Source organism: Oryctolagus cuniculus, chromosome 17 (genome assembly GCF_964237555.1).
Source record: "Oryctolagus cuniculus chromosome 17, mOryCun1.1, whole genome shotgun sequence".
NCBI lineage: Eukaryota > Metazoa > Chordata > Mammalia > Lagomorpha > Leporidae > Oryctolagus > Oryctolagus cuniculus.
Genome location: NC_091448.1, coordinates 12,289,601 through 12,306,221, shown reverse-complemented (window position 1 = coordinate 12,306,221; position 16,621 = coordinate 12,289,601). Strand labels below are relative to the sequence as shown.

Below are 16,621 nucleotides of genomic sequence, written 5' to 3'. Positions count from 1 at the left end.
GTGACTTAATCATTAGGCACCATTTCAGTGCAGTTGAAATACAAAAGAGAAAATAGTCACATAGTACACCTAGCCAAAGTCACATTGCTGCTACTGGAGGGAATTGAGAGGGAGGGTGGAGAGGAGAGATTGAGATTTTATTTATAGGGCATTCTAATTGTATATTTTACAACTAATTTATTAAAGATTATTTTTCTAATCTTTTAAAATTGATGTTTTTTGACTGTATTAATCTAAGTTATTAAAGTGTGTGCTTGGGGGTTGGTGCTGTGGGGTAGTAGGCTGACCCTCTGCCTGCGGTGTCAGCATCCCATGTGGGCACCAGTTTGTGTCCCGGCTGCTCTTCTTTTTTTTTTTTTTTTTTTTTTTTGATAGGCAGAGTGGACAGTGAGAGAGAGACAGAGAGAAAGGTCTTCCTTTGCCGTTGGTTCACCCTCCAATGGCCGCCGCGGCCGGCAGCTGGCGCACCGCGCTGATCCGATGGCAGGAGCCAGGTACTTCTCCTGGTCTCCCATGGGGTGCAGGGCCCAAGCACTTGGGCCATCCTCCACTGCACTCCCTGGCCACAGCAGAGAGCTGTCCTGGAAGAGGGGGCAACCGAGACAGAATCCGGCCCCCTGACCGGGACTAGAACCCGGTGTGCTGGCACCGCAAGGTGGAGGATTAGCCTAGTGAGCCGCGGCGCCAGCCTGCTCTTCTTTTGATAAAGCTTTCTGCTAAGCCTCGAAAAGCAGTAGAAGATGGCCCAAGTATTGGGCCCTGGCACCCGTGTGAGAGACCTGGAAGAAGCTCCTGCCTCCTGGCTTTCAATCAGCTCAGCTCTGGCTGTTGCAGCCATTTGGGGAGTGAACCAGTGGATGGAAGACCTCTCTCTCTGTCTCTCCCTCTCTCTGTAACTCAACATCTCATATATAAAAAAAATCTTTAAACTATATACTTGAGAATTCAAAGGGTAATGAGCCATCTTTATTTCAGTAGGGTATTTAGGAGACATTTTATAGTAACAAATGAGATTTTTCAACCTCTATTCCCTTAGCATGTTATATAATATTACTTCTGTGAGTCTCATTTCTCCTGTAATCAGTATTCCTGGGGCCGGCGCTGTGGCGTAGCTGGTGAGGCTGCCGCCTGTGGTGCCACCATCCCATGTGGGCACCAGTTCAAGTCCCGGCTGCTGCATTTCCCATCCAGCTCTCTGCTATGGCCTGGAGGGCAGTAAAAGATGGCCCAAGTCCTTGGGCCCCTGCACCCACGTGGGAGACCCAGAGGAAGCTCCTGGCTCCTGGCTTCAGGTCGGCTCAGCTCCGGCTGTTGAGGCCAATTGGGGAGTGAACCAGTGGATGGAAGACCTTTCTCTCTCTCTGCCTCTCCTTCTCTCCCTGTGGAACTCTGACTTTCAAGTAAAATAAATAAATCTTTTTTAAAAAATCAGTATTCCTAATGAAGGGGCTGAGAAATAGATAGAATTTCCCTAGCTTGCTGTTTATTATCAGAGATTATTCTAGCTAGAAAACACTATAACCTTCAAGTTACAGATTGAAAAAAAGTCTTACTTTTGCAATGATTACTAACAGGAATTTGGGAGGCTAAGAAAGAGACCTCAAGTATTCCAGTATTACATTTTAACTTTTCAGAGCAACAGAGAGGGAGAAAGAGAGAGAGAGAGAGCAAGCTTTCATCTGCTGGTTCATTCCCCAAAGGCCACAACAGCCAGGTCTGTGCTAGGCTGAAGTCAGGAGCTGGAAACTCCATCCAGGTCTCCTGTGTGGGTGGCAGGGATCCAAGCACTTGGGCCATTTTCTGCCTTCACAGGTGTATTAGCAGGAAACTAGATAAGAAGTGGAGCAGCTCGAACTGGCACCCTGATACAGGAGGCTGGTGTTGTAAGCAATGGCTTAACCTGCTGTGCCACCATGCTGGCCCCACATTTTAACTTTTCTTTGTGTATCTTATATTTTGAAATACATGTTTTCCTCAGGTATTTCTGCAAATTTACCTATTAGCTTCATAAGCAGAATAATGTATCTTGGACTCTGTATTATATAGTGGAAAATGTTTTAGTTCAGAGAGATCTTGGATCAAATTCTGTCTTCCTGTTTATCAGTTTATCAGTAGGGCAAGCATGGGCAAGTCAATCACTTTTGCAAACTCTGAGTTTTCTCATATTTAGAATGATATTAATGATGTTGACCTCATAGCTTTTTTTAAGATTTATTTATTTATTTGAAAGAGTTACACAGAGAGAGAAGGAGAGGCAGAGAGACAGAAGTCTTCCATCCACTGGTTCACTCCCAATTGGCCATAACAGCCAGAGCTGTACTGATCCGAAGCCAGGAGCCAGGAGATTCTTCCAGGTCTCCCAGGGGTAGACCTGGTAGGTGTAGGGGCCCAAGGACTTGGGCCATCTTCTACTGCTTTCCCAGACCAAAGCAGAGAGCTGGATTGGAAGTGGAGCAGCTGGGACTTGAACCAGCACCCATATGGGATGCTGGCACTGCAGGCAGCGGCTTTACCCGCTACGCCACTGTGCTGGCCCTGACCTCAAAGTTTTTTGAGGAAGATTAAATGGCCTAAAGCTTTTTTTTTTTTTAAGATTTATTTATTTGAGAGAGAGAGAGAGAGTGGTCTTCCATCCACTGGTTCACTCCCCAAATGGCCACAACAGCCAGAGCTGAGCTGATCTGAAGCCAGGAGCCAGGGGCTTCTTCTGAGTCTCCCATATGGGTGCAGGGGCCCAAGCACTTGGCCCACCCTCTGCTGCTTTGGCAGGGAGCTGGACTGGAAGTGGAGCAGCCAGGACTAGAGCAGGCACCCATATGGGATGTGCAGGCTAGGGCTTTAACCCCCTGTGCCAAAAAAAGCACTAGCTCTAGCCTAAAGCTTTTAAATTCTTTGTACAGTGCCTGATCTACCATGAGTATCACAATGAATGGTGGCTATTGTTATCTTAAATTTTCACATATGGTTACATCTAATGTAGTGTTAAGTTATATCCATTATTTTTATCTCATTTTTTCTTTTACTGTGTTTTAAAACCCCATAACTTGAGATTTGCCTTTTTAACATAATTTTCAGTGTACGATGCAGTGTTGTTAATTATAGACATAATGTACAGCCAATCTTTCAGATGTATTCCCACTGAGCAGCAGTCCCCATTTCATTCTCCACAGTCCCCTGACAACCACCATTCTGTTTTTTGTTTTTATGGCTTTGACACTGTAGAAACTTCATATAACTGGAACCATCTTATATTGTCCCTCCAAGACTGGCTTATTTCATTTAGCATAAGGCCCTCACAGTTTATCCAGGTTGTCACATGTGTCACAATTTTCTACTTTTTATGGCCAAATAATATTCCATTATATGTATATATCATATTTTCTTCAGCCATTCATCCATCCATGGATATTTGTGTTATTTGTGTTATTTCCTCTTCTTGGCTTTTGTAAATAATCTGTAACAAACATGGGTGTGCAATTATGTTTTTGAGATTCCAATTTCAGTTCGTTTGGGTGAACACCTGAAAGGAGGAAGGCTGGGTCATTTGGTAGAGTTCTAATTGTAGATTTTGGGAAACTACCATGCTGTATTCCACGGTGACTACACCATCTTCAGTTCTCACCAAGAATGCACAAGGTTCTGATTTCTCCACATCCCCACCAACACTTGTTATTTATGCTGGAGCCTTACAATTTGCCGACAGGCAGAGACGAATAAGCACAGACAAGTATCACTGTCACTGGAGGTACTTGGAGTACATATCTGTTCTCAAGAGGAGTGGCCAGTGGTCCAGATCCCAGCATTTTGTAGGACATTAAAGGGGAATCACCTGTGACAGTTCTGCTCTTTCACATTTTGTATATTCCATGGGTTACGTGTTTCTGTCACACATATCTTCATTTCAGATCTCAAAGTTTTGGGAGCATTTTAATAACTCCATAAAGTTTCAGTTTCACTTTGTTCCTGTTTCTCTGTCCAGTGATATGCACTCAGCTGAGGTCACTATATTGTTTCAGCATCCCTCACTTCTCATATTTGTTGGTTACCTTTCTCTTTCATTTCTTTGTCTCTTTCTCTGATAAAGAATAGCTTTATTCTATTATCTGAGCATTTCTTGTCACTGTGTTCAGTTATTCATGTTGCAGAAAGAAGGCTGGCTGGCTGGCTGGCTGGTGAAAACACTTTTTGCTTAGGCAAAGTCTGTAGATGTATTTATTTGTATTGATTCATCCTCTCTTACCTTGGTTTATGTCTTTAGCAATCAATTATTTTTTTTGTGTGTGAATGTTTTTCTTTACCTTTTGTTTTTTCTGCATTTGCTTACCACGCATGTGGGTAGATGCTATGATGGTCCATATTTTAAAATGATTTCTTATCATCAACTATAAAAATTTCTGCCTTGCTCAGTTATTTGAAGATAATTTCTGGGTTCCTAGGGCCAAAGTCTTGTTCACAGTAGATCTTCTTACTCTGTGCTGGTGTGTCATAGTGAGGAGTTCTAGCATTTGTAGCTCTGTGGCCCACTGCCAGGCCTCTTATAATGTTTCTTTGCTTTCATTGACTTAATCCATAGGTTTATTCCTGCAAAAAGGGACTGTGTAATTTTTTTTATTCAGCCCAGTATTTCCTGCTAGATTGGATTGAAAGAAACTATAGTGACAACCTGTGCATCAGTTAGCATTGAGCCAAATGAGCGGATGTTTGCATGACAGTTTCAGTTAATGTGTATTGGTGGCGTTTTCTGTGATTTCCAGCCAGAGGTCAACTTCTCTTGGACTATTCTTGCAATTATATTTGACTGGATTTAATTTTGTAAGGCTTTCTTATTTTTTAAATAACAAATGAGTCCAATGTTTTTATGAGTTCCATATTGGAGCATCTTCATATCTATTTCTATTTTCTGTTTCTCTCTCTTGATTCTATTTCTTGGCGTGCCTGATGTTTTCCTGTGGATTGCCAGAGATTGTATATGAAAAATAAAAAAGGCTGTGGGTGATGTTGTCTTCTTCCAGAGGCCAGGCCCTTAGGTCTGAGAGGCTGCTAGCGTGGAGGTATCATCTGGTCCTTTCAAGGGCTGTTTCCTCAGGGTGCAATCTTTGGGGTCTTTTATTTTACTATGACTTACCACTGCTCCCAGGGGAAGCCCCCAACACAAGTAACAACTGACAGTCTGATGTTAACTAGCGGCCCTTCTCTTTAGGTAATCTGTAGGTCCTCACTGCGAAGTACAGTGATCCTGCTGAAGACTCTGGTGTGCTCTTTGGAGCTTCTTCCACTTGGTCTTGGCTCCCTGCCCTGCGAATGTTACGCATTTGACAGATTCCCTGAGGAGACAACTCTTGGTGTACTCTTCACTTGTCTGTGCTTTTCTTTCTTTTCTTTTTTTTTTTTTTAAGATTTATTTATTTATTTGAAAGGCAGATTTAGAGAGAGGCAGAGGCAGGGAAAGAAGAGAGAAAGGTCTTCCATCTGCTGGTTCACTCCACAAATGGCTGCAACCGCTGGAGCTGAGTTGATCAGGAGCCAGGAGCTTCTTCTGGGTCTCCCATGCGGATAAAGGGCCAAGCACTTGGGCATCTTCAACTGTTTTCCCAGGCCGTAGCCGGCAGCTGGATCAGAAACTGAGCAGCTGGGACTCAAGCCATGCCAATATGGGATGCTGGCACTGCAGGAGATGGCTTTACCTGCTACACTACAGAGCCGCTACCCTCCTTGTTTCTTCTACTCAATTATATATGATACAGGAGTTTAGAATATGTATTAGGAAATTGAAACTATCTTCTGAAAAGAACTCCTAAAACAGAGGGATCTTTAATCAAGAGACAAAGTAAATAGTCTGTGTGAAGAACTCTGAATATCTGAAATATCTGAAAATATCTGAATATCTAAAAAAATTTTTGCATTATAAAAAGTTAAATCTAGCCAGCATTGTGGTATAACCCACTAAACTGCTGCTTGCGATGCTGGCATCCCATATAGACACTGGTTCTAGTCCTGGCTGCTCCCTTCTGATCAAGCTCCCTGCTAATGAACCTGGGAAAGCAGCAGAAGGTGGCCCAAGTGCTTGAGCCCCTGACCCAACTTGAGAGACCCAGATGAAGCTTTTTTTTTTTTTTTTTAAGATTTATTTATTTGAAAGGAAGAGTTACAAAGAGGCACAGATAGAGGGGAGGGAGAAGAAGAAGAGAGAGAGAGAGGTCTTCCATCCGCTGGTTCATTCCCCAAATGGCCAGAGTTGTGCTGATCCAAAGCCAGGAGCCAGGAGTTTCTTCCTGGTCTTCCATGCGGGTGCAGGGACCCGACCTCTTGGGTCATCTTCTACTGCTTTCCCAGGCCATAACAGAGAGCTGGATCAGAACTGGAGTAGTCAGGACTCAAACCAGCACCCATATGGGATACAGGTGCTGCGGGCAGTTGCCTTACCCACTATGCCACAGCATCAGCCCTCCCAAATAAAGTTTTTGGCTCCTGGTTTCGACTTGGTCCAGTCCCAGCTGTTGCAGCCATTTGGGGAGTGAACCAGCACATGGAAGATCAATCTCTCTCTCTCTCTCTCTCTCTCTCTCTCTCTAACTCTGAGTTTCAACTAAATAAAATGAATGCAATAAAAAAAAAAGTTAAATCTATGTAACATGCTCTTACAGTCAATATAATGGTTTGCATTTTAGAGATTTGGAAACTATACAGCAAAATTTAACTTATATACCTATTGAGTATTGCAGTGATGAAAGGATAAAATGAAGAAAGGATGTCAGGGTTGTAATATAATTTAACATCTAAAGTTCAGTTTAACAGTTTTAGAAAACCCACAAAGAGATAGATGAGTGCATCATCATAGTTACCTTTCCTAATTATTTAAACTTGCTGGAAGTTAATTATCCCTTCAGCTAATGGCTTGAGTACCCTGATTTTAGAGGAAATATCTAAAAGGTCATAAATGCCTTTATCTAAGTTTTAAATTACAGTCTTGCAAATGTGAAAAATTAAAAATAACTTAAAATATCAACAAGTAGAGAAATTATTTAGTTGAGTGATAATTTTGAATACTGTGAAAAGTGAATAAGACCTTTTTTAAATTAAAAAATTAAAGAAGTGAAAATTTTGTGCATTAACATCACAACTATATAATAAAATATTCCTATATACTTTTGTAATAGTAAGTGGGTCCCTTATTGATAACCCCTGTGTTAAAATTTGGGGGTTATGACTCTCTTTTTAAAAAATATTACTACAGGGCCTGGCCCTGTGGTGCAGTGGGTAAAGCCGCCAGTTGTAGTGCCGGCATCTCTCATGGGCTGCTGCACTTCCTATCCAGCTCTCTGCTACGGCTTGGGAAAGCAGTAGAAATGGCCTTGGGCCCCTGCACCTAAATGGGAGACCCAGAAGAAGCTCCTGGTTCCTGGCTTCAGATCAGCCCAACTCTGACCGTTGCAGCCATTTCGGGGGGAAACCAGCAGATGGAAGACCTCTCTCTCTCTCTCTCTCTCTCTCTCTCTCTGCCCCTGCCTCTGTAACTCTACCTTTCAAATAAATAAATAAACCTTTAAAAATTAGAACATTGATTTATAATTTTAAAAAGTTTCTAAAACGCTAAAGGAATAGAAAACAACAACTGATAAATACTTGCCTAACAAATCTAACCTGAAAAAGAGGTATAGAGGATCGGGACGTTGACTCCTTTACTGTTCAGTGCCTACATCCTGGAATATCTACCAGACTCTGTAAGTAGTCATTAAATGAATGAATAGCTTGGCGTATATAACCATGAAGATCTTAGTTTTATGGTAGAAAGCATTTTTTAAGACTTAGTTAAGAGGTTGATTTAATTTTTACTACTGTAGTTTACGATGCATTCATTTTCTTTGTTCTTATAAGGCTGTGAATTTCCTTTAGTTTCCTTAATGGTACAAAAGTGTTATCAAGGCAGAAGCTTTCTTAACAATTACCTATGCTTTTAGAACCAAATAGTCAAAGAACTGGAGGCCCGTGTCCAGCAGCTGACTGGAGAAGCAGAGAACAGTAATTTACAGAGGCAGAAATTAATTCAAGAAAAGCAGGAACTTGAAAGATGTTACCAGATTACATGTAGTGAATTGCAAGAAGTGAAGGCAAGGTATGATCTGAAATCAAATATCAGATGTTGCTAAAAAGTACTGAAATTAAGTCTATAAATTATCTGCCAGAATTAATCACACGTTGTACATTGAACCTTGGGAAGTTTCTACCCTAAATGTTGATGTTTGTTTATTTGTTTTAAGTCCCCTTTTAACACAAGAAGCCTAATGTTTAGAAAACATTGATAAAAATATAGATGTTTGATATATTGAAAGAATACCTTTGGTTTTGGCTGATTAAACATTTCCTTTTAGTGATTGATTCTAAAAATATTAGAATTCTGTTTGATTCTCTGATTGCTTTTAGGCGCAACATACTACATAAAGAGAAAGATCATCTTGCAAATGAGTATGAGCAAAACATGAAATTATTACAAACCAAATACAATGCTGATATAACAATTCTGAAACAAGAACATGCACTTTCAGCTTCTAAGGTAGTGTTTACACTCTTAGGTTCTTTATTTTACTTAGCTTATGGTCATAGATATGGTCATAGAGGCTGATTGCTTGGCATTTGAAATTAGTCTCTTCTTCTCTTTATTCTTATAAGTGAGCATCAAGAATTTAATTGGTATTTAAAACTTTAAAAATGCTAGATGTCTAATTTATAGCACAACCCTAGTATTTAATAAGCAACTTTCTGCTATGATAAATTAACTCTTTTAAGTACCAAAGTTTTTAAAAGTGTTAACATAAATTATGAGAAGAAATTCTTAGGTGTGTTAATACAACATTTTGTGGAGTAACTTTATATATTGTTATTGTTTTGGAATCCTGGATATGCTTTAATTTTGTAAGTACAATTTTAAAAGTTTTCTGTAAGGCTTTTATTTTTATATTTTTATTATATATACTATGCAGAATTTATAATTTTACTTTAAAAGATTAATTTTTGTTCTGTCTTTTTAAAACATTTTAATTTAGATTTAATTCTTATTGAATTTTCATGGGGAGAGAATAATAGGTGTATTTTTTCAATCAGAAATTATAAAATCAATATTCTGCTTTTTATTACTATTGTAATCCTTCTAGGCATCTGGTATGATTGAAGAATTAGAACAGAACATCTGTCAATTAAAACAGCAGTTACAGGATTCAGAACTTCAAAGAAAGCAGCAACTAAGGGTGAGTCTTGTGCGTCTCCACAGAAGAACAGTGGCCCTAACTCACCTTTCCTTTTCTTGATTTACAGATACAAATCAGAGTCAGTTTTAAAAAACTCAAATACAAATAGCCATTTATGATTCATTAATTGCATTGTATACTTTTTCATTTTATCTTAACAAAAGTAAAAGCTAATGAGATGTAGAGAATAAAGGAGAATAAAGAATAAATTGATTTGTTTTTGAGATTAGCTTAGCAACAAACTTTTAATTTAGGTATACTGTTATTTTGGAATAATTTACCCCTTTAAAATGAGTTTCTTCCAATACTTCTGTCCTGTCCTCCAGCTACTCACCTGCCTACTCTATTTAGATCTTACTTCTATTTTCCCTGTGGTCAAAAAGTACTAAGGCGTGGTATATAACTTCAAATTTATCACTTTTATATTGATTTAGTTGGTGTTTTTAAAGTAACCTCTTAATTCTTAAGATTGGAAAGGTTCTCTTACACTGTAAAGAAAGAAGTGACATCTACTGATGACTAAAATGTTTATGCCTTATAATATAAAGTTACAGAAGTTTCTATTTGTGATTTGGAAAACTGGGTAGGCAGGGCACTCTGAAGAATATGTAAAACCCTGAAATAGTTTGACATTGAACAGATTTATTGAATTCAATAGATTAACAATTTTATTGATTATAGTAGTAATTTTAAGTATGATAAAAATATTTATCATTCACAGGATCAAGAAAACAAATTTGAAATGGAAAAAAGTCATTTAAAACGCACCTATGAAAAAAAGGTAATTTGTGGGATGCTATAAAACATTTGAAATAGCAAATAAGTGGGTTGGTGCTGAATTTTATAAAATGATAAATTCTAACACTTAAACAATAATTTGTTTCTAAGTTAATTTCAGCTAAGCAGTAATTAAATTTTGCTTTGTTATTTTTCACATTAATAGCACCTTCTTCAGTTCAATTATTGATATCAAAATTAAAATTCTGTATTAAACTGATGAGTAAAGAATATTATCTTAACCTCTCATAATATTCTGAAATTATATTTTCTTTGTACCAATTGAAAATGTGATATAATCAATTGTAGTTATTTTCTATTCTGTTATATCATGTGTGCAATGAAAACTTTAAATATTTAACCAAAGAACATAAAATAATGAAAGAACTGGTTACAACTTTAAAATTGATTAATAATCATTTCTTGACATTTAGAATAGTGAGTGTTTCTACTGACATTTGTTAGTATATCCTTGTTATCAGTAATTGCTGGGAAGTTATTGATATACCAACACCTTAGGCAGAGTTCTATAGATTTGTAACTATGAAACTTCAGTTATGAATTGTTGTTTGCTAAGACATGGAAGGAAAAGGAATGGTTGCAATAGCAGAGATTTTATTGCTGCTTTTATAATTACTTGCTGTTCTCACATACTGAATTAATCTATTTTAAAAATACACATATCCTGGAAAATAATAAAAATGTTAATCTTTCAACAATTGAAATACATAAAGATTAAAGTTAAATATGATTCATATCACAAAATTATTAAAGCAATTTGTAATACCACGTGTAACCATTAGTATCATCACTCCATAGATATCCATTAAATGCCGGAGCGAGACTGAGTATGAATTAGATATAGACTGCGCTCTAGGAGCTTGACGTATAGGAAAAGTAGTGTTTCTGTCATTTAGGAAACTGAGCATTTCTCTGACATGTATTGACCTGCATATGTGCTCTTCAGAATTGCAGTAACTTTTCCTATTGGTGCAAGCTCTCAAGTCTTTTTTCATGTAGGATCTTAAGTATATTTCATATCTACAGAATGAGATCCAAATAGGAAGGGAAAATATTGCTTTAATTGAAATAAATAATTTTTTGTGCAGTTTCTACTGCTGAGCCATGCAGCTTCATAAATATTTTACTTACCAAAAGAAGAACATGCATTAGCATAAACCTTGCTCCCCTCTGTGTAAGGCTTCCAGATTCTCTGGGTGTACTTGTTAGCCCATGATCATTCTTGGGCCAGGTCTCTGGCTTCCCATCGTTTAAGGAAGGCCTTCCTGGCCACCTGCTCTGTTAACACTCTGTGCTCAGCCCTCTTCCTAAGAGGTGGTATCTGTGTACCATGGGTGCATGTGGGAGATGGGTGGGCTGGTGGCTAGGAGAAAGACATGCATTACTGATTGTAAAAGAGTGTATTCCTACTCTTATTTTTAACAGGGATCAATTTTCAGTTGGATTTAAACACCTAAGAACAATTGTGTGTTAATGAAAGAGTTCAAACAATGGTATTAAGTAGAAAAAGAAAATACTAAAAAGAATAAAATAGTCAGCTGTTCCTTAATAGTCAGGACAAGGGCTGATTAAGTCATTGCTTCTCATAATGTCAGTTTCACTTCTACAGGTTTCCTTTTAGGTACCCAGTTAGTTGTCACCGATTAGAGAGAACATATGATATTTGTCCCTTTGGGACTCAACATGATGTTTTCCAGATTTCTCCATTTTGTTGCAATTGACCAGATTTCATTTTTTTTTACTGCTGTGTAGTATTCCATAGGGTACATATCCCATAATTTCTTTATCCAATCTTCTGTTGATGGGCATTTAGGTTGAGGAGATACGCAGTTTTGCATATGCTCCCTCGGACTTACCCCTAAGGGTAAAGCTAAAAACTTGCCATGGGACTCCAAATCTCATTAAGTTGGCAGGTACCAATGCCATCTTACTAGTTAAAATGATCAGTTTAAGTTCATAACTGATCATAAAGATAGAATTAACTGTCACAGGGATCACATAAATAAGACCAGTATCTACTACTAATAATTGATATAATAAAAAAGAGAGAATGACTCAACAGGGCAAGTGGGATACACAGCAGACTCATAGAATGACAAATGCCCTAAACAGCACTCTGGCCTCAGAATCAGCCCTTAAGGCATTCAGATTTGGCTAAAAAACCCATGAGAGTTTCTCAGGCATGGAAAGCCAGGACACTGTGGCAAAAAATGACCTATATGAAAGATCTCTTTGAGTGAGATCCCAGTGGAAAGAAAGGGCCATCAAAGAAGGAGGTACCTTTCTCTGAAGGGAGGAGAGAACTTCCACTTTGATTATGGCCTTGTCTAAATAAGGTCGGAGTTTGTGAACTCAAGAGGCTTCTATAACCTTGGCAGCTCATGACAAGAGCCTTGGGTGATTACTGATGTCATAAAAAAGAGTGTCAATTGTTAAACCAACAACAGGATTCACTGTGTACTTACTCCCCATGTAGGACCTCTGTCCTTAATGAGTTGTACTATGAGAATTAACGGTAAAACTAATCTTCAAACAGTGCTTTATACTTTGTGTTTCTGTGTGGGTGCAAACTGTTGAAATCTTTACTTAGTATAGAGTTGATCTTCTGTATATAAAGATAATTAAAAATGAATCTTATAATGAAGGGAGTAGGAGCTGGGATGGTTTGCAGGTGGTAGGGTGGTTATGGGGGGAAGAACTGCTATAATCCAAAAGTTGTACTTTTGAAATTTATATTTATTAAATAAAAGTTTTCTATTAAAAAAAGTGTATTCCTCTCCCAAACTTTTTAAAAGTCCTACTGAAGACTGTTAGCTAAATAGATAAAGTCCTCTTCCTCTTGCCACTGTCTTTTTTTGGGTTGTTAGCCACTAACTGAACAGGCTTCTGCTATCAATCCCTGATGAACATTTACAAGAAAGGGATTATTCTAGCTACATTCATTGTTATTCAGTAATTTTCAGACCATTCCTGTTCTATTTACTTCAGGGAGCAGACTGAAATTCTTTTTCACTAGGCATCATAATTACAGCTGTTCCCTTTCTGTGAAGTATCATTTGGCCTAGTTTTCCAATAAATAACCTAAGTGTGTTAATTGTTTTCAAAGTCAATAAGATTTGTTTAAAATAATAGCAACTTTTACAAGAAAAATACCCATATTTATTCATATTGCATATGTTCCTAACATTATTTATATTGGAAAAAACTGTTGCTCAGCATGTCACTTTTTGTTTTACAATTAATTCCATAATCTCTCCCTTTTAAATTGACATCTGTTCTTCTTTCTTTATTAAACCTGCTGTGATCTCAAGCCTTGAAGATTTGATGTCTTGCACCCCCCTCAGGGAATATCCTTTTTGACTGCTCAAAGAGCTGACATAAATCTTACATAGCCCTAGACTGTGTAACCGGATAGCTCAATGGGATGTATAGGGCTTTTGTTTGTGAGGCTGTGTTACAGGTGTGCACATTCAATAACTTGTGGTATAAACTCGGTTCTGAATGTCTGTTCAGGAAGGGAAATGCCATCTGAATGACATTATTTCCTCATGCCTCTGAGAAAGCAGCAGGAAGGGAGCATACCATTCCCGCTTGTCTTTGAGGTAAAAGGAACAGCATCAGATGCTGTCCCTAATTTAAGCACACACATATTATCTAATGGTCCTTATTGATCTCTGGTGGCTATGGCCTGCTCTTCAGATCTTTGAACATCAAACAAATAATAGGTAGTAAAACTAAATGTCATTGTTTGATGAAGTGTCCTAATCTGCTAAATCAGGAAATGGTTAGGCTAAATGATTTTACTAGCAAGGAAACACCTGCCTCCTACAAATAACCTATTGCTTGTTTTCCAAACAGGCACCAGAGAGTAAAAGATGGTGCTGTTTAACCAGAGAAGTGCAGGAGACAGATTTTAAGCGTGTGTATTCTAAAATGTGCCACAATTGAAATATCTACTTAAAATCCCTCTGAGATAGCTGCTTAACAAATAAGGTGTAATGTCTGATGGAATTTAAAACCGTTAAAGTGTAGTTATTCCAAGAGCTATCATTCATGTGTATTTCTTTGAGTTATGCCTAAAATAATGAAACATTTATACAGCTTTACGTACATTTGTTAGTATTTTTTCAGCTACTACTGACATGATTTTAAGAGGACGTATGTCTTTTCTGAAGCTTAAAAAAATGCAATTGGGCCATGAATAGATTTATATAAATCATGTGACCCAGACCCCTGTACTTTTTATATCAAGAAGGTTAGGGCAGTTAAAGACCTGGTAGAGTAGGTCGCTGTATGGTGTTTGGTCCAGCACCATTCTGCGCTCTCTACTATTCAATGGTGTCTACACACTATGTCTACTTCCTGATACATGGAAAATCTCTTTTTTACTTACCCAAGTCCTCCTTTCTTGATTACTAATATTCTTGGAATACAACGGATTAAATATATTTTTAATAATTGTGCTTATGACTACTTAAATCATTTTTATAGTAGATAATTCTGTTTGAGAATATATTATGTATTCTTGACTATCTGGTTTGTATTTTCATCACTTATTACTCTTAAATTCATTTTTATATTAACAATATGTAGTGGGGAAAGGTTTACGAGCACATTAGTTCAAGTCTTATTCTATGCTATCATTAGTACCTTTAAAAGGAAAGTTTGCCAATAGCATGATCTCTTTAAAAAAAAAAAAAAAAAAAAAGGAGAGGCAGAGCAACAGAGAGGGAGGAAGGGGTAGGGATATCTTCAATTGCTTGTTCACTCCCCAGATGGCTGAAATAGCCAGATCAGAGCTGGGCCAAATCCAGGAGTCTGGAACTTGATCCATATTTCCCACATGGTAGTAGAGGTTCAAGCACTTGGACCATCTTTGACTGTTTTCTCTGATGCATTAGCAGGGCACTGGATTAGCAACAGAGAAGCCAGGACTTGAACCATTACTCAGAAAAGGGATTCTGGTGTCAAATATGGTAGCTTAAACCACTATGCCACAATGCTGGCACCTAGCATTATCTCTTTCTAAGTGACTTGTTCTTTATTTTTTATGCAAAAATAAAAGATTTTATTTTATTTATTTTAAAGATTTATTTATTTATTTGAAAGTCAGAGTTACACAGAGAGAGGAAAGGCAGAGAGAGAGGTCTTCCATCCACTGGTTCACTCCCCAAATGGCCGCAAAAGCTGGAGCTGTGCCGATCTGAAGCCAGGAGCCAGGAGCTTCTTCTGGGTCTCCCACGCAGGTGCAGGGGCCCAAGGACCTTGGTCATCTTCTACTGCTTTCCCAGGCCATAGCAGAGAGCTGGATGGGAAAGTGGAGCAGCCAGGACTTGAAACGGCGTCCATATGGGATGCCAGCACTTCAGGCCAGGGCGTTAACCTGCTGTGCCACAGCGCCAGCCCTAATAACAGATTTTAAAAACTCAACTAGAGTATTAATCTCTAATTTCTGTTTTTTTGAGATCCATGCGCAATTTTTTTTTACTTATTGTATTTATCTGTAACTCACTACTGTATGTGATATAGGTAAAAACTAAAAATGTACTATGCATACAATAAAAATGTACTCAGTTAAGAAAAAACAAACCAAGAACAGCGTTTCTTGACTATTGTAGTATAGGTCAGGTTGTGCTGGGTGCTCAGGATATAAAAATAAATGGGAAGCAGCTTCTAGATTCTAAGGAACCCCCAGCTCAAAAATGTGTGTGTTGACAAGTACATGTGGAACTCGGAGGGAAGTCCCTTGTTCTGCCACACAGGTAGTTTAGTTCTCACATAAGCATGGTTCTGACAGTTTTGGAAGCAGTAAATTAACTCAAGGTGCTTCAGTTGGCACGCTGACCATCCTCAAGAAGTAGCAGCTGAGATGTGACAGAGGTTAGATAGAATAAGGAGTGATAAAAAACACTTAGAAGAGGACCGGCATTTGGTGCCGTGCTGAGGTCGCCACTTGGGACACCTTAATTCCGTTTGAGAGGGCCTAGTTTGGGGTTCCTCTGCTTCTAATCCCATTGTCTGCTAATGTACACCCTGGAAGGCAGCAGAGGATGACTCAGGTAGGTGGGTTCCTGCCACCACGTGGAAGACCCAGGTAGAGTTTCTCCTTCCAGCCTTAAGCCTGACCCAGCCCTGGTTTTGGTGGGCATTTGGAGGAGTAAACCAGCTCATGGAAGATCTCTCTCTGTCCATCTCTCTGCTTTTCAAATAAAATTTTTTAAAAAATAACAAAAACTAGGAATAATAGCAATTCAGGAGCCATTTCTTTTTCCTTTTTTTTAAAGACATTTATTTGAAAAGCGCAATATAGAAAGAGGTATAGAGTGTGTGTGTGTGTGTGTGTGTGTGTGTGTGAGAGAGAGAGAGAGAGAGAGAGAGAGAGAGAGAAAGAGAGAGAGAGGCAGTTCAGGAGGAGGATCGTAAGGCAACTAGAAGCACAATAGTGGATTTAAACCCACATTGGATCTGCCTGGGTTAGAACAGGTGTTGTAAAGAAGTAAGTGATCTGAGGAAAAACATAGTTATTTTACAGGCTGCAAAGGAAAGTGACAAAGAATCAAAAAAACTTTGTAAAGAATTAT

At 38.4% G+C, this 16,621-nt stretch overlaps 1 protein-coding gene across 28 annotated transcripts in view; it reads left to right on the top strand.

The window, feature by feature from the left end:
• The window catches only part of CEP112 (centrosomal protein 112), a 521,685-nt gene that overhangs the window by 134,899 nt on the left and 370,165 nt on the right, over positions 1-16,621 (top strand). For all 28 annotated transcript variants that reach the window (XM_051825862.2, XM_070060425.1, XM_070060419.1 and 25 more), the window contains 4 exons: positions 7,959-8,113; positions 8,422-8,551; positions 9,150-9,242; positions 9,964-10,023. In XM_051825862.2, the coding sequence (XP_051681822.2) occupies positions 7,959-8,113; positions 8,422-8,551; positions 9,150-9,242; positions 9,964-10,023 (438 nt within the window). The remainder of the gene's footprint in view (positions 1-7,958; positions 8,114-8,421; positions 8,552-9,149; positions 9,243-9,963; positions 10,024-16,621) is intronic.